The 24070-nt window shown below is 36.3% G+C and overlaps 1 protein-coding gene across 1 annotated transcript; it reads right to left on the minus strand.

Annotated features, from left to right (window-relative positions):
• Positions 1-754: 754 nt before the first annotated feature.
• On the minus strand, positions 755-23595 carry LOC145693154 (uncharacterized). Its single transcript, XM_081768897.1, has 2 exons — positions 23446-23595; positions 755-1364 (listed from the first exon to the last, which is right to left on the minus strand). Exons 1-2 carry the CDS (start codon positions 23471-23473, stop codon positions 922-924), a joined length of 471 nt encoding a protein of 156 aa, XP_081625023.1. The 5' UTR covers positions 23474-23595; the 3' UTR covers positions 755-921.
• Positions 23596-24070: the final 475 nt, after the last annotated feature.

Below are 24070 nucleotides of genomic sequence, written 5' to 3' on the forward strand. Positions count from 1 at the left end.
GAAAAGAGGAGGTAGAAGGGAGAAAAGAAATAAAAATACGACGCATTTCGGGTCAAATCTAATATCAATCTCCTTCCATGTTGACTCTGGAATTATTACTTGAAGAATTAATATTTTTCTGATCAGAGTATGAACTTCTTTATTAAAATTGAATTAATTCGTAACAGTTTCTATAACGTAACATTATCTTCCTCAGACGTTAATTGCCATATTTCATATGCCAATTAACATCTGAAGAAGATAACGTTACGTTATGGAAACTGTTACGAATTAATTCGATTTTAAGAGAGAAGTACATACTCTGGTCAGAAAAATATTAATTATTTAAGTAATATTAATGTTTATGCGTCAATAAATTTCTATAAAGCATTTTTTTTTTTCATTTTCTGCTTAAAGGCAGGCAAGTAATCCAGGCATGTCATCAGTGCCCACAAGGAAGGGATCATGATGCAAAGTTAGTTATTGAATTTTTTAGATAGAGGTAGGCAAAAAATGCGACATGTAAAATAAAAATGTTTTTTTTTTAAACGTGTATATTCTATACAACGACATAATTTTTAATTAAAGCTATACCTTAAGAAGAAGAGGATACGGGAGATCATTGAGCAAATTTAAAATTAGACGTTGTGTTTGTGGAAAGACTTAATTTAGGAATGTCCCTCGAATATAAAACTACCACTATTTCTCAGAAAGTTACAAAGTCTTTTCATACACGTTCTGGGACAGACGTAAATAGCAAAACTAACACTTTTATTTTAAGGACGTTTATTGCATAAAGTGAGAGAGGGAAAATAAAAACAGAAGGTACCAAGAATTCTCTTTTACATTCTAGATTTTGTTTCTTAAAAATCTGCCAAACAGATATATAGTTGTTTGTGATCATGAATATAAACAAACAACTTTGTTGTCGTAAATCCACAATTATTCTCCTACTTTCTCCACCTGACTTTTGGTGCAATCTCCAATGTTCTCTGTGGGTGTTTCTGGTGAATTCTTCCTGGTTCCAGTTTTCTGTGGCTGGAGATGCAGCTGTTTTTGAACCTGGAGCAGCTCAATCTCTCGCTCTACCAGCTGCTTGCGAACAATAGTTGTTTCTGCTTGCGCCGTTTCCAAAGAAGCTCTCAGCAGCTTCTCTGTCGAACTTTTAGCTTTCATGATGCGAGACAAGTATTCGTTTGTTCGTTGAGAGCAGTCAAGGTCTAACTCATATTTCTCGATCATCTTCTCGCATTTTTGCCAAAAACAGTGACGTTGATACCACAGCCATACCACCAAAAGAAACAAAACAATTATGATTTCATCTTTGATTGTAAGATGTATCCAGAAAGACGTAATAAAGTCCCTGATATCGTTGAGGGAAATCTCTGTGAAATAAATATCATTAATTTATATATTATTTATTTATCATGCTTGGTGCACAAAATTGACTAGTTAATCAGAATCATCAGCGCTAGCTGCTTTTATTGTATAAGAGAGGATCAAATGAAACCCGTTCGACAGCCCTGGTAGAAACAGTTGATGACATACGATTGTATTGTTGTAGTGGTGTGTAGTGGCATGTATACTTGTGGTGTTAGTGTAATAATCAATCTGAAACGTTTTCTGTCTTTGTAGGAATAAGGTTTGAACCATGGCATTCACCATCCCAAATCCGTCCAAGTCTGATGAGCGAGAGTCATCGATTGGGCACGAATGTTTCGCACAAATGGTACAACAAGCTATCTTCTCCATCCCGGCCGGGTGCATGTTGTTCCACAGATCACAACTGTACTGTAATGGATGAGTGTGTTCAGAACAATAGACGTGCGAGTATTCGAGCGAGTCACCGAACTGAATAACAGCACAAACAATAGTTAAGAGCCTGAGGTGCTTATAGATGCTTACAGAGAGATAAAAACGAGAGTGTATGTGCGTATCTCCCCAATATTTGATATCACACAGAGGGGATTGATTTCCTTTTGAGGATTGTGGCATGACTCATTATGCTACCACTTTGAACCGAGTTCCAAATACACCAGTATGGAGTTGAAGCACCTGTCGTGACAACACTGCAAAAAGTTCAAGTCTCAGGTGTCAGCTAGCAAACTCAAAGTATCAATATTTTTGACTGTAGAGGACCATGAGTTAATCAGGAGAGTTAATCACGCTACTGTATTACATTTACTGTCTTCAGGGGGCCATCAAATGCAAACATCTGGGATGTTAACACCAGGAATTATCGTGTTACACAAAAACGCCTGCCTAATCTTGCTGGATAGTTGTAGGATTTGTTCCGATGGTTCGAATGGGAGATGCTGTGACATCCACTGTATAGCCTGAACCTGTCACTTTGTGATATTTATGTCTTGTGTACTGAAGAAGACACTAAAGGGTCGTCGTTTCCACAATGATGCTTCGATTCAGAATGTAGTCAATGAATGGTTCGCCCAACAACCGACTGGTTTCTACCTAGGCGAAATTCATCGGCTAGTGGGACAAGTGCCTGGATGCCTGCGGGGACTTTTGAATTGCAAATACCACGACATAGTCATCATGTATGCATGTTTCTCCTGTACACCTACTGATAATGGATATATGGGCTCCGAATGAGTTTCATTTGGTCTCTCCTTAAAATAAAATACGAAGGCTTTTCGGAACTGTTATTTCTGCTTTTGCAAAAGAAAGAAAAAGAACTAAAATTTCGTAACAAAAGAAATAGCAACTAAATATACATTTTGTTAAACAGAATTCGAAAATACTAAAAGAAATTTTCTGATTTCTACAAAAATTTCAAATGTTAATATTTATACCTATTTAAAATTTCAACTTAATTTCTGGTCGTCACGTACATGTCTAAAAGTTGAATTTTTTCTTCCCGTTTTACTAGCGTTTGTTCTACGTAGTAGGTACTCGACTGGGATACTGGACTGTTTGTAATTTCCATGTCTACCCCACTCTCACTGATACCCTCGAAGATAACTGTGGATATTACAACCACCATGATGCAAGGGAGGACACACATTAACATGTTACCTTTCCGCCCTTTTTCACGTTGAAACGTAATGTCTAACAAGAGGCACTTTAAGTTTGTGGCTTATTTGTATTTTTTTAGTGCGACTGATATAATTATGCTGTTATTACATTTATAAATCATTACTTATTAGTTTCTATATATTTTCATTTATATTGATTTTGAGGGAAAAGTCATGTGACAAATTCATGACTCTTATGATAGAAAACTCAAGTACTGATGAAGAACATACATCATACAACCAACTATTAGGCCTGTAATAAAAGACATTTCTACGTAATGTTTAGATTCACTGCAGCCACTTTTGTATTTTAGTTTAAGCTACAAACCACACCCGATTTTTGTTACTGAATAATTAAGATCTTAGGATAAAGTTCTAAAGAAGATGGATTATCTTATTTAAATCTGATGTTCTGAACACCTCTCCACTTTTTCTTCATCGTTTCTGCTACTTTATTAATCTTGAGGCTGCGGTAGCTCAGTGTTCACTTCTACTCTGTGGGGCTGAGGTTCGATCCCAGCTTGCGCTAAGTGAGCTTTGTGGTAGACAAACACCATATACATGGATATTTTCGGGTTTTTCTGTTTCTTCCCGCTTTTTTAGTGACATTAATTCTCATCGTATCCTTTACCCTACACGACGTAAGCCTGAGACGTAAAACTAAAATACTTTATTTCATTTCATTGTTAAATCCTCCTTCTCTTTCTCTCTGACGCACAATGTTTACCCTTTCCCTCGTTGAACTTGTAACTGGAAACAAGTAACAGTTGGAATTTGGCAACAGTTTCTTGGTGTGTAGTGTTTCTTATTTTTTTATTTTTATTTATTTATTTATTTATTTATTTATTTTAGGAAAATAACTGCAGAAAGTACACATTCCACCCAGGGCTGGATTAACCCATCTGGAGACCCGGGGCTAGAAGAAAATATATTGCCCTGCTGACTTTACCTAATGCATTTCTGTTTAAAAAAAAAATAGGAAAGTTAAGGGAATGTGTTTAATATTTTTCGTCATATTTTATTTCATGGTGATGTTGTATCTTCGTGGTTCTTTTTAGATAGCCAGTTGAGATTTTGAACAGAGTGGAGGCTCTTGTCCACCTGGAGGCCCAGGGCTAACCCCCCCCCAAGCCCTTTCCTTAATCCGGCCCTAATTCCACCGCTGTGCTTTCTGCAGCGATGAAGAAAGATGAAGGCTTAAAATACCCCACACAAATTTCGATACAAGGGGAAATATTGCTTTAAATTCTCCATTAAGTTTGTTTCTAACACTATTCCAAAAGTGTTATGTGCTATTACTATGTGGAATGTTACTGTTTCGTAAAAATCGTCATTTACTGTTGACGTTGAAATTGTTCAGATGTCATTATATTTAGAAACAGGAGGAATAATGGATTAAAATTACTGCATTTTTGTAATATCTAATAGCTCAACGTCTCTCATCATAATGTCTTCAAAATTAAAAGGGTTTTCCTGACAAACTCTATTTAAAGTCGACATACATTATTTTGAAAATGTTGAATATCTCGAGTCGCGAGGCTTATTGACAGTAGAGAAATCTTCTACAATACACCAATATACGTATGTTCTAAAAGCAAGCAATATCTGTACGTAACACAAAAATCTGAGAATCTTCAATCTACATCTATTTAAATTGAGCAATATAAGCAACACAAAATCAACAAATTATATGGGCCTATCTACGAGAATCAAATGGAATCAAGGTCCACGAGTTTTCTTTTGTACTTGCTGGTATTTATATTTGAGTAAATTTTAAGAATAAAAAAAAGCAGAAAAGCTACTTGTTTTGGCATTTCTTTTACATTGGACCTTATGCAGGGACGTTCTGACGCGTGATTAGTGCCATACTAAAGAGTTCGACTAACATGTTTCCTGCAGTAGTCAGGCCTTTAGTATGTTGCTAATCATGCGTCAAAACGACTCTGTATAAGGTCCATTCAGCCTGTGCATTCAGCTTATCGGAACCAAAAGATTTGATCCAGAAAGGAACGAATCCTTGTTTGGGGGAATCAAATTGGAAAACTAAAGAACTCGGAGTCATCCAACATTGCGAAACTAAGGCTAGTTTTAGACGGAAGTATTTATTGTAGCATTTCTCGTAGCAGATGTGCTGCCAAAAATGTCATATAATATTCTATGGCATCAAAAGTATATGGTGCTTTTAAACGGTAGCATTTTGATAAGCATCTGTCGTGACGTAGCAAACAAATCACTGGAGAAGAGCGCAATTATGGCTCCGAAATTAAGCGTGAGGTTACTAAAGCTATAGTAATTGTAACAACAGTTCTCGCCGGTCATATTAAAAAACGAAAATCACAAAGAAGTATGTGGGCAAAGAGTATCCTTACTCCAACTCATTTTTCTTTACTACAATTCAATTTCCCACACAAAACAAAGAGCACGGATATTTGGCACAAAATCTTTCGCTTCTTTTTAATACACCACGGCGCTGCAATCGGACCAGAAATGCTGGGGAAAATGCTACGAAATAGAGCAGGTTCTATCGACAAGAAATGCCATAGGATATGCCATGGCATGGGAAATGCTATAGCATTTGCTACTTTACACGGTAGGATATCGATGATACGATTTTTGCTACGATAAATGCTTCCGTCTAAAACTAACCTAAAGGATTTGATCCGAAGAAACGAATCCATGTTTAGAATGGGTTGAAATGAATGGATTCCGTGAAAAGAACCAAACTACCCATCACTTCTCAACTGTTCAGTTAATGCTCTTATTTACTAGAATTACGTAGAAGGGGATTACCATTGCTGTAATAACTTAATAACTCCGTAAAGTGGCATCATCACATTGCATAATGATTGTATAACAAAAAAATCAAATGTTTTACTTTGGAGCTAGCGTAAATATCAAAGATTTTATAGTTTTCTAAATCCATTAGTAGATCAGTAAGTTAAAAAATCACTATGATTGGCAACATAGGACCTATGTATCAGTAATATTAGTGTGGACGTCATAAACTGGTAATTCATTCAAGGTGTATTCATAAACTACATTTGTTGCTTGAGAAGACCCACGCACATGGTGATTGTCCACTACAAAGCTCACTTGGCGCAAGCTGGGATCGAACCAAGACCCCATGCACCAGAGGTGAACGCTCTACCACTGATTCACCGCGGCCTCCTTTTCGAAAAAGGTTTATCACTTCATATCCTTTCATCCAAACAAGATCCACTACTGCTTATCTTAGACGGGAACTACCGCGTAATTCGAGCAACGTTATTGACTTGGGAAGGAACAATGAAGTTTCAATTGTATGCCTCGTTCCACACTCAACAGGTAAATTGTGCTTTTTACTGGATAATGCATTTTATGTTCCCTTCAACACATTCTATGCTCAATCTATCCAGAATTGGGTGAATGAACAATTTTGCGATCCGCCATGATTAGTGACGGCCCGTCCTAGATTGCTAATCAGGCATACTACGTGCAGCCACCGTGGATACTGTAGTAAATGGGTTTTGGAAGATCGGAATAATGCCCTTCAAGCCCAGTGTCTTTACAGAGACAAGCTTCATTGCACACACACACTGACCAAGCCTTGAACTGAAGAAGGACCTAAACCACTGATGAGCCTAGATCTAGCACAATTAGTTAGACAATTTCAGCAACTATTGTCAGTCCACATCATACCAGAGCAATTTCCGTGGTGAAAGCATCGACATCTGTTTGCCGAGGATCTGCTATTTTGGTTACCAACTCCCCAATAAACATAAACTTGAAGCAGCCATTGCTAAAAAGAACATCATCTTATATGCAAAGAACATATACTGCAATCGAAGCCTTCATACAGTAAAAAGAAGAAAGACATAAGAAGCAAAGGAAAACCTGTAGAAACTTCAAGTGAAAGTAGCTCCAGCAATAAAATTGACTATGTATCCACAGATAATGACGATACTGACAGTGTCCCATGTCTGGCAAACTATACTCGTCAGATGAACATGGTGATAAATGGATGCGCTGACCAGTTGTTTCCTATGGTTCCATGAACTTTGCTATTTCTCAACCAGTTCAAAAAATATGTTTGTGACTTTTGCTTTGATGTTTCAATTGTTCAGTAGGTCGTAAGTAGTATTGTATTTGCGTATTACTTATATGCTTTTCGTATATTTTAATATTGCTTTTCCCTTAAAAAGTCGCACTATTTCGAAACGCATTGATAAAAGTTGGATTACAAATGGAATTAGAAAATCCAGTACCAATTTGATAAGATTTAATAAGATTCTTAAATCTGGTAACTTTAAATCTGATGATTTAAAGAAATATATACAACTGTATAGGAAAACCTATAAGAAGGTCATAAGGGCAGCAAAATTAATGCGAAACAATAGCTTGATTTTAAATGCCCGAAATAAGACTAAAACAATGTGGCAAATAATCAGTAAAACTCTTGGCACAAACAGGCCTAAGAGTGTAGAATATCTTAAACTAACTGGTAAAATTATAAACAATCCACAGCAAATTGCAGATATATTTAACGATCATTTTGTGAATTCAGCTGATCAAACGAATAATACTGATCACTCAAAAATAATACAGAAACTCATAAATCAAGGAGAAATAAACACAAAGTCTATGTTCTTATATCCAGTTTCTGTAGATGAGATAATAGGAATAATTAAATCCTTATCAAACACCAGTTCTTCAGGTATGGATGAAGTCCCTTCCATTGTAATTAAAAAATGTGCGAAACATATCACACATCAACTTTGTTGCCTTACAAATTTCTCGTTAGAAAACGATATATTTCCCACACTAGTTAAAAATGCTAAGGTTCTTCCAACTTTTATAAAGGGTGATGAAAATGTCATGACAAATTATCGACCTATTTCAGTGTTATCGATATTTTAAAAAATATTTGAGTCAGTAATGGCAAAACGTCTTAGCAATTTTTTAATAAATCATAATATTATCTCGACTTTTCAACACGTATTTCAGAAGAATAAAGGTACGGATACCGCTTTATTTGGTTTTCTTACAGATGTCCTGAAATCACTCGATAATAAGAATTATGTTATAGGTTTGTTCATCGATCTGTCAAAGGCATTTGACAAAATTGATCACAATATTATGCTAAATAAATTGTCTCAATATGTCATACGTGGCGTAGCAAACCAGTGGTTTTCATCCTACCTAACAAATAGATGCCAAACTGTTCAAATAACAAAAGTTGAATCGATCCTGCACTTTCTTCTTGAAAGAAACAAAAATTACCAGAGGTGTCCCTCAGGGCTCTATTTTAGGCCCTACTCTATTCATAATTACATAAATGATCTGATAAAAACTTTACACCCCACAAAATGCATGTTATATGCTGATGATATAAATATAGTTATTACTGAACAAGACCCAAATTTAGTGTTGGTAAAGACAAAAAAGGTTATAAGCAAAATAGTTACTTGGTAGAATGCAAATAACCTTCTCCTAAATACAGATAAAACAGTCGCAATAAACTTTCGTTTTCCAGGAAATAATCCATCCTTCCCTTCGCTAAACATTAATGGAAATCAAATTGAGTATTCTAATGTATCAAAATTACTTGGTGTTTACATCGATGATGATTTGTCTTGGCAAACCCATGTTAAAACATTAAATAAAAAATTGACTACTTTATGTTTTGCGTTCTTTAGGTTACGTGATACAGTTTCACGAAATAGCTTATTATCGATATACTATGCAAAAGTTCAATCACTCCTCAGTTTTGGAATTATTTTTGGGGGGTCATCCGAATGCAGTCAAGAAACATTTCGGATACAAAAGAAAATACTACGAATAATATTCAGACTAAATAAAAGCACATCATGTAAACAAATATTTAGATCACAAAAAATTTAACCCTTCCAAGCCTATACAAATCTATACACTTCGTGAAACAAAACAAACAGATGTTTGTACAAACAAGAGATATTCATGCATACAACACGCGGCAGTTAAACGACATTTACGTAGTACAACAAAATTACTCCAAGTACCAAAAAATGTTTATTTAAATTGTACGAGACTTTATAATATGTTACCATCACATTATAAAGAGGTAAATTTTAATACTCAAAACAAAATTCGTACTCTGTTACTTTCTAAAGCATATTATTCAGTTCAGAAATTTGCAAATGATAACGATGTATGAATATGATGTAATGATGTAACAAATTTAACATGTGATGTTTGTTACAATTTTGTACTTCAAATGGTGTAATAAGCTGTAATTACAATTTGCATTTATATACCGTACTTGACAACTGTAGAACTTATAGGAGATACTCTCCATATTGTGTCAAAACAGGGAAAATAAATAAATAAATAAATAAATATTACAAATATTAGATGATTGCAGCTGAAATTATATCACCGTTCATTTTAGTGAATATTGTGACATTGACGGCATCGAAAGACAAATCTAATTAATTTGTAATTAATGTATTTAATTACAAATCTAAATAGTTAGTAACCTTTTCATCCCCTTCGAGCCCGTTTAGCATGTTCCTGGCAGAAAATGAATAGATAAATATTTCAAGAAATAAAAATTGTGACTCAACGACTTCAAAAATGTTGAGAAGCGAGATGTTTCATAAACTGTTTTAAATGATTTTTTTAAAAGTTTCACTCTACGAAATAAAGGACGACCCGCTCGGGAGAGTAATACTCCCGCAAGTACGTTTTTCCGTGCGCTACTCTAGCCAGCTGTTTTACACGCTATCCTAGCCAGTTGTTTTAAGTTGGTCACAAAATTTATATCATGAAGTACAAGGGGAACAAAACGAGCCCTATATCATGGAGTACAAGGGCATAAGTACTACAACTACTTATCTGCACAAAAGTAAATAAATCACTTTTTTAAGTATTATTTTCATATTATTTTAATTTAATAAGTGTTATAAAAACGTAAAAAAAGGTTTAAGAAAAACTTTCCTCGGGCCGGTTTTGAACTCACGCCAAAAGAGTATTTCATTACTAGCATATAGCACTAGCCCACTCGGCCACGAAGGCCGACAGCAGTAAGTGTTTGATTTCTGCTATTTTAAGGTAACGTGGTAAGAAGTAGATAACGCCAACCAATCAGAACTGTGTTTCTCGTTTCTACTTCCGGGAGTATTACTCTCCCAAGCTAGTCCTAATAAAAGTCGTTCATTATTTCTATTTTCAAGATTAAAAAAAAAGGCAGAGGGGAAAAATGTTATTCCTGTCAGGGATGAAAAACTTTCTTGTCAAGCGGGATATTTTTTATGAGGGAGAAATCCTTAGCATCCCTCCGTCAATTAACGCACTGCATAAACCTTAAATTACATTTAAATTACCGTATTTACTACGTATAAGACACATCCCCATTCTCTGCATTCATTTTTGATTGAAAATATTTTCGCTGAATATTATAAATGTATAGTGATGTTTTAACCCTTTAGGGAAAAAATGAAATGAAATCTTCAAGTTTTACGTTCCACGGTTTTCCCGACTAGGCTAAAGGAGACGATAATGATGAGAAATGAAGGAAATGGTGGAATGAAGAAAGGAGAAAAAACGAGAGACCCCGAGAAAACCTACGCACATGGTGTTTGTCCACCACAAAGTTCACTTGGCTCGAGCTGGGATCGAACCAAGGGTTCTATGCACCAGAGGTGAACACTGTACACTGAGCCATCGCGCACCCCCCCTCCTCTTTAGGGAAGGGTATCAGTCTTCAGAGAGGAAAACAAAATGGACGCCCTCTGAGCCATCCAAGCCTATGATTGAACATTGAATGACTTCTTCTGTCCGTCCAGATGTGTTTATATGCCACACCCTCCTGAACGGATCGATCGGCTGAGTTTATATGTACACCTTGTCTCAAAAAGGTTGAGCGCATTCTTTATTGGTGTTTTGAGGCAAAAATTTTCTAAGTCCAGCTTCGGGTATCTTCGGGAAAAAGTAAGCCAGGTTCGAACCTCCAAGCCAGCCTTTGCAATCGGGAAAAAGTTTGCAGATGTGTTTTTCTTCTTTTAAATATAATAAGACTTGTTACCAAGTGTTTAAAAAAGCAACATTGATTGAAATACTTAATGATACAATATTTCGAAACCTTTTTTTTCAATCTCAGCACATGCTTGTTTGTCATTTAGCTCTCCATACGTAATGGAACATTTAAATACGTTAACGAATCTTTCCATATGTAAAAGAATGCTCAAAGTTAAGAAATAGAACATAATTATCGCCTGAGTACTAAAATAAAAGTCAAAGTAGAACAGAAACAGCGTTTGTAATGGATATGAATGTCATAATTATCTTGAGATCCGTTATACATCGCTAGAAGGTTGTGTTAGCTCATTGGTAAGCTGTCGGGTTTCAAATCATAAGGTTGAGGGTTCGAATCCCGTCTAGGCTAATCCTTTTTTTAAAATTATATTTTCCGCAATGCATGAAAAATTATATAAAATAATTACATTAGAATACATAAGTTGTGTATATATAACATAATCATTGCACAACATAGTAATTATTATGTTTAAAATATAACATCTGAGATAATTTTCACAGTAGGTCGGTATTATATATGAGGATGTAAATACAAGTTAGGAAAATCATTTAATAGCAATAAATAAGTTATGTAGTGTATTTATTTGCATCTATTTGTCATACAGATGTATGACAAATATTCTCATGAATGATATCAATATTCTCATTACAGCATGTCATTTACATTCGTGAAATACAATATATTCCTACGGATATAGAAAGTGTATAAACAGAGTATCCAAAGTCGTATCCTGCTTCAAGACACATAACTTTTCCCGATCCCCTTAACGTCACGGGAAGAAACACAAATTCTCTTTAGAACGGAATGTCGTTACTTAGAGTCTCATTCGAATACGTTGAATATGCTTTTGTATATTCATCTCTCTCTCTCTCTCTCTCTTTCGCTTTGTTTATGTGTGTGTGTGTGTGTGTGTTGCGGAATATCCCAAGTTGAATACAACATTTGCCAAGTATATCAGCATCATATGGGTGATATCAATAAAACGGAGAAGTTACTCATTACGCCCAATTTTAAAGTAGTTACTCGCATTGGTATCAATAAAAAGAGAACTGAGCACTAGTCGCCTCGGCTGACCTCGGAGAAGCCCCGCCCTTTTGAAGTAACCACACCTCTATTCTCGAGCCGAGTAACTACTCCGCGTTTGATATCAATAAAAATCAAAGACTCCTCTGTGATGCTAGTAACTTCTCCAAATTTGTGGAGCAAGCTAAATAGGTGACTCCGTGCGAAATATGGCAGAGTGTATGATTGTTTTACTACGTAGAAAAACTTATAAACTGCATAGAAATGTTGGAAATGGAGATTACAAAAAGCATTATAAGTTTATGAAAGAAAATGTAGTGATTAGCACAACTTTTAAAGGAGAATCAACCGAAATTCGGGGTGATGGACTACGTAATGATGAAAAGATGCGGGTTTTCTTCAAGGGCGCCGATCCTGAGGGGGCCCGGGCTCCCCAAAACTCATGTGGGCTCCCTATTGTATTTATGAATATACAATATTTGACATAATTAGAGTGCAATTTGTCTTAAAATCCTGATATATATACCTTCTGCATCTGAATGCCCTCCCCCCCAAATTTACAGAGAAATCGGTGCCCTGGGTTTTCTTGCGTTACGTGAGTGATCTGGGATTCCAGGTCGGAATGTCAGGGGATTCTGGTATGGCTCAAAGTACTGTCTATGACTACCTGAAAATGGATTGTTTCCGGAAGTGTGCGTAATATACAAACAGGAAAGGCAGAGTGGCAAGAACAATATACATTTCCGGGTGCTATCGGAGCACTTGACTATACACAAGTGGCATTAAAGAAACCTAGTATTTTGAAGAGTAATACGTTAATAGGAAGAGCTATTTCGTGGCTAAGCGGTTAGCGTACATGCCTTTGGCATAGGAGACCCGCGTTCGATTCCCGGCAGGAGCTCATGTGGTTTGGATTCCACGTTAATCAGTGGGTTCTGTCTCATATAGGCACGCTACTGAAAAGGACGTTAAACTAATAATCAACTCAACTCAACGTTGATAGAAAGGGTGTATAAGGGTGTATACATGAGAATGTATTTAGTTTATGTCAAGGCGAAAGGGGACACGTATGGTGTGGAAAACGCAATCAGATGGACGTGATTTATGACGTGGGTGGCTGGACTTTTTAAAAAAGAAAACAAAGGAGCCAAGTGTCTGATTTCGTTCTTAAAGCCAAACAATCTACAAAGACCTTGGATAACACGTGATATGCGCTTGTCGTGTTAATCTTGATATTGCTGGATTCCAATCAACATCCATCAGCTCAAATAGGTTCATTCCCATGGTTTTAGTATTACTTTCTTCTTTCCCGTTTTTTTTTTTTAAATTGTTTTCTTCTTTTTTATTTTTCTTTTATTCTCGCTCGAATATTAAAGATTCTCTTTTGAATTTGTGTCTCAGTCGTAGATGTATTTGATATTTCGGTGCATTTCACTGTAATTACATTCAAAGCTTCGGCTTTCCTTCGTTTACTTTCTGGTAGCTGTGACTTTGAAAGTACCACTGGAAACTCTTTTACAATATCCACAAATGCACTTTGATTGAAGCTATCGTTGCTACTTGCCCCTTCCATGGCTTTTAAGATACTACGCCATATATTAAAAACAACGAAATGACTGCGCGATGAATGGGAGAAATGAGTAATCACTTCTTTTATTGATACGACTCAGTGCTACGTGCAGAGGAAGCGCGAGTAAACGTTCATAAATCTGGAGCAGACTAGACCTGAGTAGTGGCTTGTTTTATTGATACGAAATTGAGGGAGGAGATTACTCCAGCTGTAGTTACTCCGATTCTCGAGCAGGACTTCTCAGGAGTAGTTACTTATTTTTATTGATATCACCCATTGTCATCGAATACCAGAAATTGAAAATCGTGTTTCTTCAGATTGGGTTTGCGTGTTCATGTTAGCTCACTGGTAGAGTACGGACTTGCCAATAAAGAGGTCTTGAGTTCAAAGCCTACAGCTAATTATCATTCTTTTGTTGGTAGGATTGCACAGAAATCGGATACAAGGAGTGGTTTACTTCTAGAAATATTTTCAGAAGCGTTTAAGTAGCCCTGAAAAGGGCTGTTTTCGGGAGTTAAGGCGGGGACATTAATATTGTGTCCAAGACCCTTCTGAATTTATTACACGCTCCATTCTTCTGGGCATGGAATCTATTACATGGGTGACAAATCTATCTCCTTCCCCTACCTCCAGCCATGCTTCGGAAACAAGATGCCACAGGTCATCCTGAGTTCTTGGTGGATCTGCCTCAGGCCAACTTTCCCTTAGAGTACGCTTCACTTCTGCCCACATATTTTGCATGAGATTGAGGTCTGCTCCACGAGCGGCCAGTCGATTAAATCAATCTCAGGGTGCCCTGCGAACCATTCCTGAATCACACGGGAAGTATGTATTGGCGACTGGTATTGCTGGAACTGAATTACACCATCAGGCTGAAATACTCGTACAGATAGCACCATGATATTACTGATAATGTCTAAGTACTGAGCATTGTCCAGATGTCCTTCAATTCTATGAAGCTGTCCTGCTCCGCGACTAGAAATCCAACCCCAACATAAAATAGATACATGGCCACTGCGATTGCAAGCAGCCACATATCCATGGTCATATCGGGTGCCTCTCGGACGATACACAAAACGGCGTCCCTCCTTTGATGTTGTGAATATGGACTCATCTGAGAAAACTACGTTTTCCCAATTGAGACCCACATTCGCCTGTGCAAACGCGAGACGGTAAATTTTGTGGTCGCCTGAGAGTTTTTCCTACACGGCAGCAACACGGCCACGTAACCCAGCATGAAGAAGCCTTCGCAGAGCTGTATGCTTACTACCAGGAAAGAGAGAAACTTCCCTTAGCTGTCTAGACGTCCTTAGTGGGTCTAACCGGGCTTCGTTTACTAATCTCGCATCTTGGGCTTCGGTTGACACATGCGGACGACCAGGAGATCGTAAATTATCAGTCTGACCTGTAGCACCATATTTCCGAATCCATCGCCTTCCTGTAGAGGCCGGGACACCTACTCGCTTGCTAGCTGCAGTTGCAGAATAACCTTCCAACTCCATAAAGTAATTACTGCTGTACGTCTATCCATAGTTACCAATGTTCTGAGCTGTGAGAAGGAAGCAATAGGTAAAAGCTAGTACCTGACGTGTGATTGGTTACTTGCACGACACGCCTATTGTGGGGAATAGCGTTGCCAGATCTAGCATAATGATGCTAGATCTAGCATAATTTGCATGTCTCTAGCATCTAGCATTTTGCTTTTAGCATCCTGCCCAAATCTAGCACAATTTCAGCAAGTTTATCGAAAAGCCGTAAAACCTGGAGATGAGAAAGAAGTTGGTCGTGGGAAGAAAAAGAACGGCAGAAATGTATCCTCTTCCATTGATTCATACAGTCGGTAAACCATACAGGCAGTCTTATTTTTCGAAGTAAGTTCGAAACGTCTTTGGGCTTTTTTGTGGCTCCACCCAGGGTTTTCTAATCCTTTAACTCCGACGCGTGGGCGGAGCTATGGGGGCCATTCTCCCCCCAACTTTTTGACAACTTCATCTTTATTTCTGACTTCATGATCATATTTATTCCTGAAATGACAGCTCCGAGACCGACCAAAAATCTGCCCCCCCCCCCAGCAGACGATTCCCAACTCCGCTTATGCTGCGAAGTAATTTTCTTTCAAAATATGTAAACAAAAACTTTGCATTCATTTATACGACATATACGCCATTGAATCTGGCAACGACTGCATTAATTTAGTTGAGTTAAAATTTTGGTGCGTGAAGTATTGAGTTCTATCCATGCATTCTTGCTCTCTGTGTATTTTAAGTTACGTTATCGTATCTCAACTTCGTTTTTTCAAACTCCTGAATTAGTAATTATGAGGATCTAGCATAATTTGACCGAATCTAGCATAAGTTCGATCAGGTTTTGGAATAATTCCGAGCTGTGAGTCTGGCAACGCTGGTGGGGAACGACTTGGTCAACGACTCGCGAAAGAAATCTGAAAATGGTGCGCCGTAATAATAATATTAAAAACAGTTTTTATAAAGAAATATTAATACATACGAAAAGCTGTTTAAAGAATGAATTGTTATACTGACTTTACACGTATAAAAACATATACCATATACCAAACAGATTGAGCAATATGATGATAGCTGTTTTGAGACAAACACTTTCGAAGTCCAACTTCGGGTATCTTCGGAAAACAGTAAACTAAAGCTGCTGGTTCGAACCTCCAAAGCCAACCTTAGTAATCGGGAAACGATGTACAGATATGTTTTTCCTTCTGTTAAATATAATAAAACATGTTGAAATGGTATTAAGTGTAGAAAAAAGTAACATTGAAATACTTAATGATACAATATTTCGAGACTATGTATTCACACTCTCGTTTCGTCATTGTGATTTCCATACGGAAAAGAGCATTTACGTATGAGCTCAGTTATATTTCAGAAGCAGCTTCCGAAAAGCGGTCCTGTTAGCTCAGTGGTACACCACCGAGCGCTAAAATCGTGAGTTCGATACCCGTTCAGGTGAAATTCTTTTATGATATTCTACTTTCCTCAATGCATGAAAATTATGTAAAATAGTTACATTACAATTCGTCAGTTGTATATATCAGTTGAATATATATATTCATATCATCAGTTGTATATATCAGTTGAATATATATATTCATATCATTTCACGACATAAGTAATTCTTATCTTTAAAATATAACATCTGAGGTATTGACAGAACGTCGGTGTGTTATGTGTGAATATTGAATACAAATTTAAAAAATCGTGTAATAGCAATAAATAAGTTATGTAATGTATTTATTTGCAGCTACTTTCATCGCAGATAACTTCTCAATATTCGCATTACAGCATTTAGGTAGAGCATATCGAAAATCGGATCGTGGTCCAAGACAAAAAACTAGCTAGCCCCAAACTGTCACGCAAGAAATTCGCGAATCGCAAAAGTAAAGCGGCAATTCCTTAATCGCTCTCTCTCATATCTCTCTTATCTGCATTTATACACATAAAAGTGTATGTATGTATGTTCCAACATAACTCATGTATGCCTAGAGCAGGGTATCTCAACCTGGGAGTCGCGGCCCCTAGGGAATCGCGAAGATAGGCGGAAGAGATAAATGTAGTTAGAATCTAATACCAGAAATTATTTTTAAATATTATTTTTAAATATTATTTTTAATTTTGTTCTGATAAGCATACTTTTATTTTTTATACACACTGTAAAGAACAATAAAAAATAAGTCTACTGAACATTTTCAAAGGGTGTAGAATTCGTGTTACTATTCGGTTCAAAGTCTCTTGTCGTCGCGAATTCTGTCGAGAAATTTGAAGCTTAAAATATACAAAACGATAATCATGCCTGTTGTTCTGTATGGTTGCGAAACATGGTCGCTTACTCTGAGGGAAGAACATAGACTGAAAGTATTTGAGAACAAGATCCTTAGACGAATATTCGGACCCAAGAGGAACGGGAATGGGGAATGGCGGAAACTTCATAACGAGGAACTACATAATTTATACGGTTTACCCAACATTGTCAAGTCTAGAAGGCTTAGGTGGGCAGGTCATGTAGCTAGAATGGAAGAAAGTAGAAACGCTTTCAAAATCTTGACTGGAAGACCAATCGGAAAACGACCATTAGGAAGACCTAGGCGCAGATGGGAGGACAATATTAAGATGGATCTCGCTGAGATAAGAATACAAAGTAGAAACTGGATCCAATTGGCTAAGGATAGAAGTCAGTGCAGAGCTTTTGTGAACGCGGCATTGAACCTCCGGGTTCCATAGGCCATAGAGTTAGTTAGTTAGTAGAGTTGTTTAAAAATGAATTTAAATCAAAGAGGTATGATATAAAACTAATGAGAACTGTATATAGAAATACTAGAAAAATACACATGCAACAAAACCTGCACATTGAAATACAATTAAAATTAAAACCTAATGAGATACCTAAGCATGGTGTAATTTCACTAGTGCAGCAATGTCCGGTTCAATCTTCATGACGAACATTATCAAACCATTTTCAACTGATAAGCGATTTCTTATCTTTGTTTTAATGTTTACCATAAAAAAACACACTTTCACACAAGTGCGATATAGCAAATGGAATTATTACTTTTAAAGCAGCAATCCCCAGACCAGGATATTCTTCTCTCCTCATCAGGCAGAACTTGTCCAAGTCTTCGTTACAAAAAAGTCCAAGTCCTCGTTACAGTTGCAAAGACTTGTCGCATGATCATTCTATTATTTGGTCAAGAAGTTGTGGGCTTAGATCGGATACGTTAATGGCCTCTTCAATGAAGGAGTTTAACATCCATCTTGAACCAGCACCTTCGACATTGGGAATATAGATATTACAGTTACTGTATCCACTGTCAGTGCCGGGCGCCGAAAAAAGGGGCCACACATTTCGGAGGAAGTGTGTTACTCATGTTAGGAAAGTACATGTGCACATGTGTAAAATAGAAGGAAAAACGTAATAAAATGTGCTCAAAATTAAGGAAAGGTAGGGTTTATTTTGAAAATGTTATTGAGCTTCGTGCCAACCATGGTGGCGCTTCGTAGCTAGTCTGTCGACGTCACTCATATATACGGTGACATCGTACTATACTCTCGCCCCGGGCACTGATTTTCCATGGCACTGTTCACTATAAACAAAAAAATGGATTCTACCATTATAGAAATAGGTAAAACAAATTATAAAAGGGTCGCTGGCAAGAGCGTGTGATAAAAGGGGATCGTGATAGGAATTAGATTGAGAACCACTGGTCTAGAGTAATTTTAACCACATTTCTTATAGTTTCAAAAAGATTGCTGTCGGGTTACCTATGGTGAATGGGAGGGGGATACATATAAAAGATTGCTAGAAAATGATCGATATTAGATTCATAGTTTTCGGGGTCGCTTAGATAAATAGTGAGACTTTCAATTTCGCTTAACTCCGATTAAGCTCTCATTAGTAGGGATGGGCACGAACGACTTTCCTTTGAAACTCGACTCGACTCGAAACAGACATCTTTGAGGTCTACTCTTGGACTCGGCGCGAAAAATATCTTCCAACTCGACTCGGATTAGAGTCAAGTCGAACCAAAACGAGCCAAATCCTGTGTGTAGTCCTACCTAGACAATACATAGACAATAATTATTCTATCATCAATTATACTACTATTACTACAAATAATAATAATAATAATAATAATAATAATAATAATAATAATAATAATAATAATAATAATAATTATTATTATTATTATTATTATTATTATTATTATTATTATTATTATTATTATTATTATTATTATTATTATTATTATTATTAGACAACACCGTGTACAAACATGAACAATAGATGGTTAGTAAAGGAATACTAAAAGCTAGTTGACTGCCGACGTCGGTAGTCATGAACTCTACAAGGCAAAGACATCGTTCATTACTCTAAGCTGTAAGCGTCGGTGGACTACAGATGGTCAACTATTGACCTCTCGCCAGAAATTGGTGGCCCCGCAGCGACGATCCGTGGTGGCCCAAGTTCCATTTTGAAAACTTTACCACCAGCAGCAGAGACGCGATGAAACGCCAACGAACCACAAAATTACTCTCCCGAAATATGTCAAAATGCCTATATGTGTGTTTTGTTTATATTTAGCTGAATCAAAAAAACACAAAACAAATACCCGGGGTGGACGCAAACTATCAATATTACGATTACTAGGCACGTGTTCTCCTGACTTCCCCACGGAAACGATCATAAAAAGCTTGGTTGTTGAAGGATAAATCATTGACGTCTTAATTTAGCCAATCAGACAAACCCCTACATCTCGAGTTCTAGAAGGTGATACCGTGAACCGTTTCAGATTTATTGCTTCCTGGTGGAGTACTATCCATGAGCAAAATTTGAGCATAATAGCCGACATACATCTTCGGTCCCTCTTATCTTTAGTACAATTTTAACCAGAGATGGTGTGGGTCAATGAAAATTTGATCCACGACCCACCATGACCCACTATCACCCACCACCCAAATGCCCCATTGGCCCACTCTGACCCATCAACCATCGTGATCCACTCTGACCCACCACCAACTATGAACCACTCTGAACCATTGCGACCAACTCCGAACCACCAAAACCCATCGACATCAACTCTGACCGATGGCCCACGTCCTCTTCTCCATTGACTAAAGAGGTTACACTTGTAATAAAACAAGACTGTGAAATTATCACTTATCGGAGTTTCAATTTCTACCGTCAATGGCTCAAGCACCTCTCTGTTACAATACTGGTGGGTCTGACCTTTACGATATATAATGGCAAAGTGTTTCTCATCTTCCAAATTAAAATGAATTTAAATTTATCATATATATATATTTCTTTGTTGCCTTACAGACACATTTCAGTAGAAAATAGGGTGAAATTTGAAAGTTTCAAATCAAGGAAAAGTAGACCAACGTAAAAAAAAAAAAAGAGAGAGAGAGAGAGAGAGAAACTAATTTTCTATATAATTAAGCATGCCGTACTAATTGAAAATGCCAATGTAATTAAGTTTAGAATACAAATTTTATGGCCATTTTTCTCTAACTTTATGGCACCAGCTTCAGCAATTATAAATAGAAAGCAGTGGGTATAAAATTCAAAAAGAACTTTAGTTTGCATTACTCAATTTGTTTCTCAACTAATATCAATCGTTTTCGATTATTTTTACAAATCAACCCACTACCAATTTCCAATATATAGAAAATGCACCCCCGTCCCCCCGCTCATAAAAGATAATTTTAAAAAATGCCAGGACATATTTTCTTTATTTTTAATAAAGAGTTATATGTTGAATTTCAGCTCTCAGTTGAACGGCTTGTAAGATACTAAATTTTTCGCAAAAATTCGGACTTCTACTCCCCCTAAGGATATGTATTATAATGAAAGTGACACGCGTATGGTAACTTCCCAGTTGGGAATGGAGCCTGATTATATACCAAACGTCAATTCATTTGACTTTGCAATTTGACCGTGATGATTACGCAGACATAGTTACTTTCAATTTTTTATGATACATATCCTTATTTCATATGTTACAGATGATTCAAAAATATTTTTTCAAGCAGTTAGCTCCTCTAGAATCTCACAGGCTGCATCCCAAAATCCAACTCCTACTATCCTATGACAATCCAAAAGTGACTGAACTTTTTTTTATTAGAAACAAATGACAAAAGAAAAATGGAGATCTTGAAAGTAAAATGTAGAAAAGCTCGGTGCCCCCAATAACTACATATTTCTCCACCCCTTCATCCCGAACTTAAAAATAAAACTTAATTCGAATATGGTTAATTAGTGAATTTATTACAGTTAAATTCCACTCACTACATGCTACAGCTACAACTATGTAACAAAAAATAACAACTGTGAAACATGTTCTGAATTACTATTAGATTTCTTATGCTATTATTAAACATATTAAAATAGTAAAAGAGGATTGTTCGTGAAATAGTATATTTGCTCTTGATTTATAACTTTTTCATACGGAAAAATTAAAATATTATTCAAGTTTTAAACTTTGCACTCTGCAAATATGTTGCCCTCTAGGCAATGGGACTAATGTGAAATGTGGACTAATGTGGACTAATGGGAAATGCTGCACTGTTAGCGGCGCTGAAAACTTACGATTCGATTCTAATATCGAATGATTTCGATATCTTTATGTCGCTACGTAACCACCCTGGGTGCTAATGGAAGCTTAATTGGACTTGAATTGAAAGTAGAACTATTCACCTAAGCGACCACGAAACTATAGATTCGATACTAATATCGACCCGTTTCTAGCATTTTTGATATGTATCCCGAAAGTACTCTTTTTCCAGACTGTAAGAAATATAGTTAAAATTGCTCTAGATATATCAGAATTATGTTGAAATACACACATAAATCCACTTTTATATTCTGTATAAATAGAGAGTGAGCGAGCGAGCGAGCGAGAGAGGGCGACTCAAGGCATAACCACCTCCACATTGCAAAAGCATATATCAGGAATTGAATTGAAAATCTATGTAAAGACTTTCTGCTGTGGCATGCTTCATAAGGACAATTCCAGTCTGCTCACGTGACCTTTGGGGTTCATGAATTTTTTTGCGAGCGTTCCGACTTTGGATTCTCTGTTTATACCTTCTGTTTATGCATCCAATAACTTTTCAAAAACATAAATGACATTCTGTATTATGAATGTTGAGAATTACCCTCTATATGACAAATAGCTGCAAATAAATACACTACATGATTTATTTATTGCTATTGAACGAGTTTCTTAACTTGTATTTACATCCTCATATATAATACCGACCTACTGTGAAAATTATCTCAGATGTTATATTTTAAACATAATAATTACTATGTTGTGCAATGATTATGTTATATATACACAACTTATGTATTCTAATGTAATTATTTTATATAATTTTTCATGCATTGCGGAAAATATAATTTTAAAAAAAGGATTAGCCTAGACGGGATTCGAACCCTCAACCATATGATTTGAAACCCGACAGCTTACCAATGAGCTAACACAACCTTCTAGCGATGTATAACGGATCTCAAGATAATTATGACATTCATATCCATTACAAACGCCGTTTCTGTTCTACTTTGACTTTTATTTTAGTACTCAGGTGATAATTATGTTCTATTTCTTAACTTTGAGCATTCTTTTGCATATGGAAAGATTCGTTAACGTATTTAAATGTTCCATTACGTATGGAGAGCTAAATGACAAACAAGCATGTGCTGAGATTGAAAAAAAAGGTTTCGAAATATTGTATCATTAAGTATTTCAATCAATGTTGCTTTTTTTTAACACTTGGTAACAAGTCTTATTATATTTAAAAGAAGAAAAACACATCTGCAAACTTTTTCCCGATTGCAAAGGCTGGCTTGGAGGTTCGAACCTGGCTTACTTTTTCCCGAAGATACCCGAAGCTGGACTTAGAAAATTATTGCCTCAAAACACCAGTAAAGAATGCGCTCAACCTTTTTGAGACAAGGTGTACCTATGTCACGCTCCTCTAAAGGGTTAATAAGGAATCAATGTTATTTGAAATTGTCTATTGGTATTTACCGAGTCACTAAACTATACGTAACTGAAATGAGCACAGACTAGAGAAAACTTATAAAACTGAAAAAGCCAAAGGAGACACATGTCATTTTTTTTTCAGAGATAAAGAAGCGTCATACACTTGGTGATTCTATATAGCTTAAATTTAGGGTAAAAACATTTTCGTTTTCTATAAATGTATTCATGCACATAAAGTCGTAATAACTGAAACTCATCATAAACAACAGATACTTACTGTCGAGACTGTTAATGAAAGACGCCATTGGCAAACAACGGTAGCTAGTCAGGAAATGAATATTTATCTAGTGTTTTTTACATCGTTAATTTCATATTTGAGAGCATTTTGCAAATATGCATTATTACTCAACAAAGCTACGCGAATTACATGGTAACATTTTCCACTGTCTTCTCAAGCTTTGTTGTATTAGTTGTTTAGTATATGTATTTATAGTTCCTATTTTTTTTAATATTCTGTTATTATGAATTTAGTCTGAGTTGATAGATTAACATAGAAGAGAAGCGCTGTGGCTCAGTGGTAGAAAGTTCACCTTTCGTAGAGTCCCTGATTCGATTCCTGTTATATTAATTTCGGGTGGGCAACATAGTAATGCCTATGTTTATTTCTTATTTTCGGGTGCTCTATTTTTATGAACATTCAATCATTAAATATTCGTTTGAATTTATGATTTTTTAAAAAAAAACTACAGTGTATAACTGGAGAGTTGAATTGAATCTTTCATTCTACAAATTTACGTGGATGGGGACAGAGTGCGTATCCTATTCCGAAGGATAGCTTGTTCAAACCCAAGCCGCAATATCATTAAAAAAACAGATTCGAGTACAGATATTGTCTCAAGAAA

The sequence above is a fragment of the Thermobia domestica genome, chromosome 8 (assembly GCF_964235325.1).
Source record: "Thermobia domestica chromosome 8, izTheDome1.hap1.1, whole genome shotgun sequence".
NCBI classification, from domain to species: Eukaryota; Metazoa; Arthropoda; class Insecta; order Zygentoma; family Lepismatidae; genus Thermobia; species Thermobia domestica.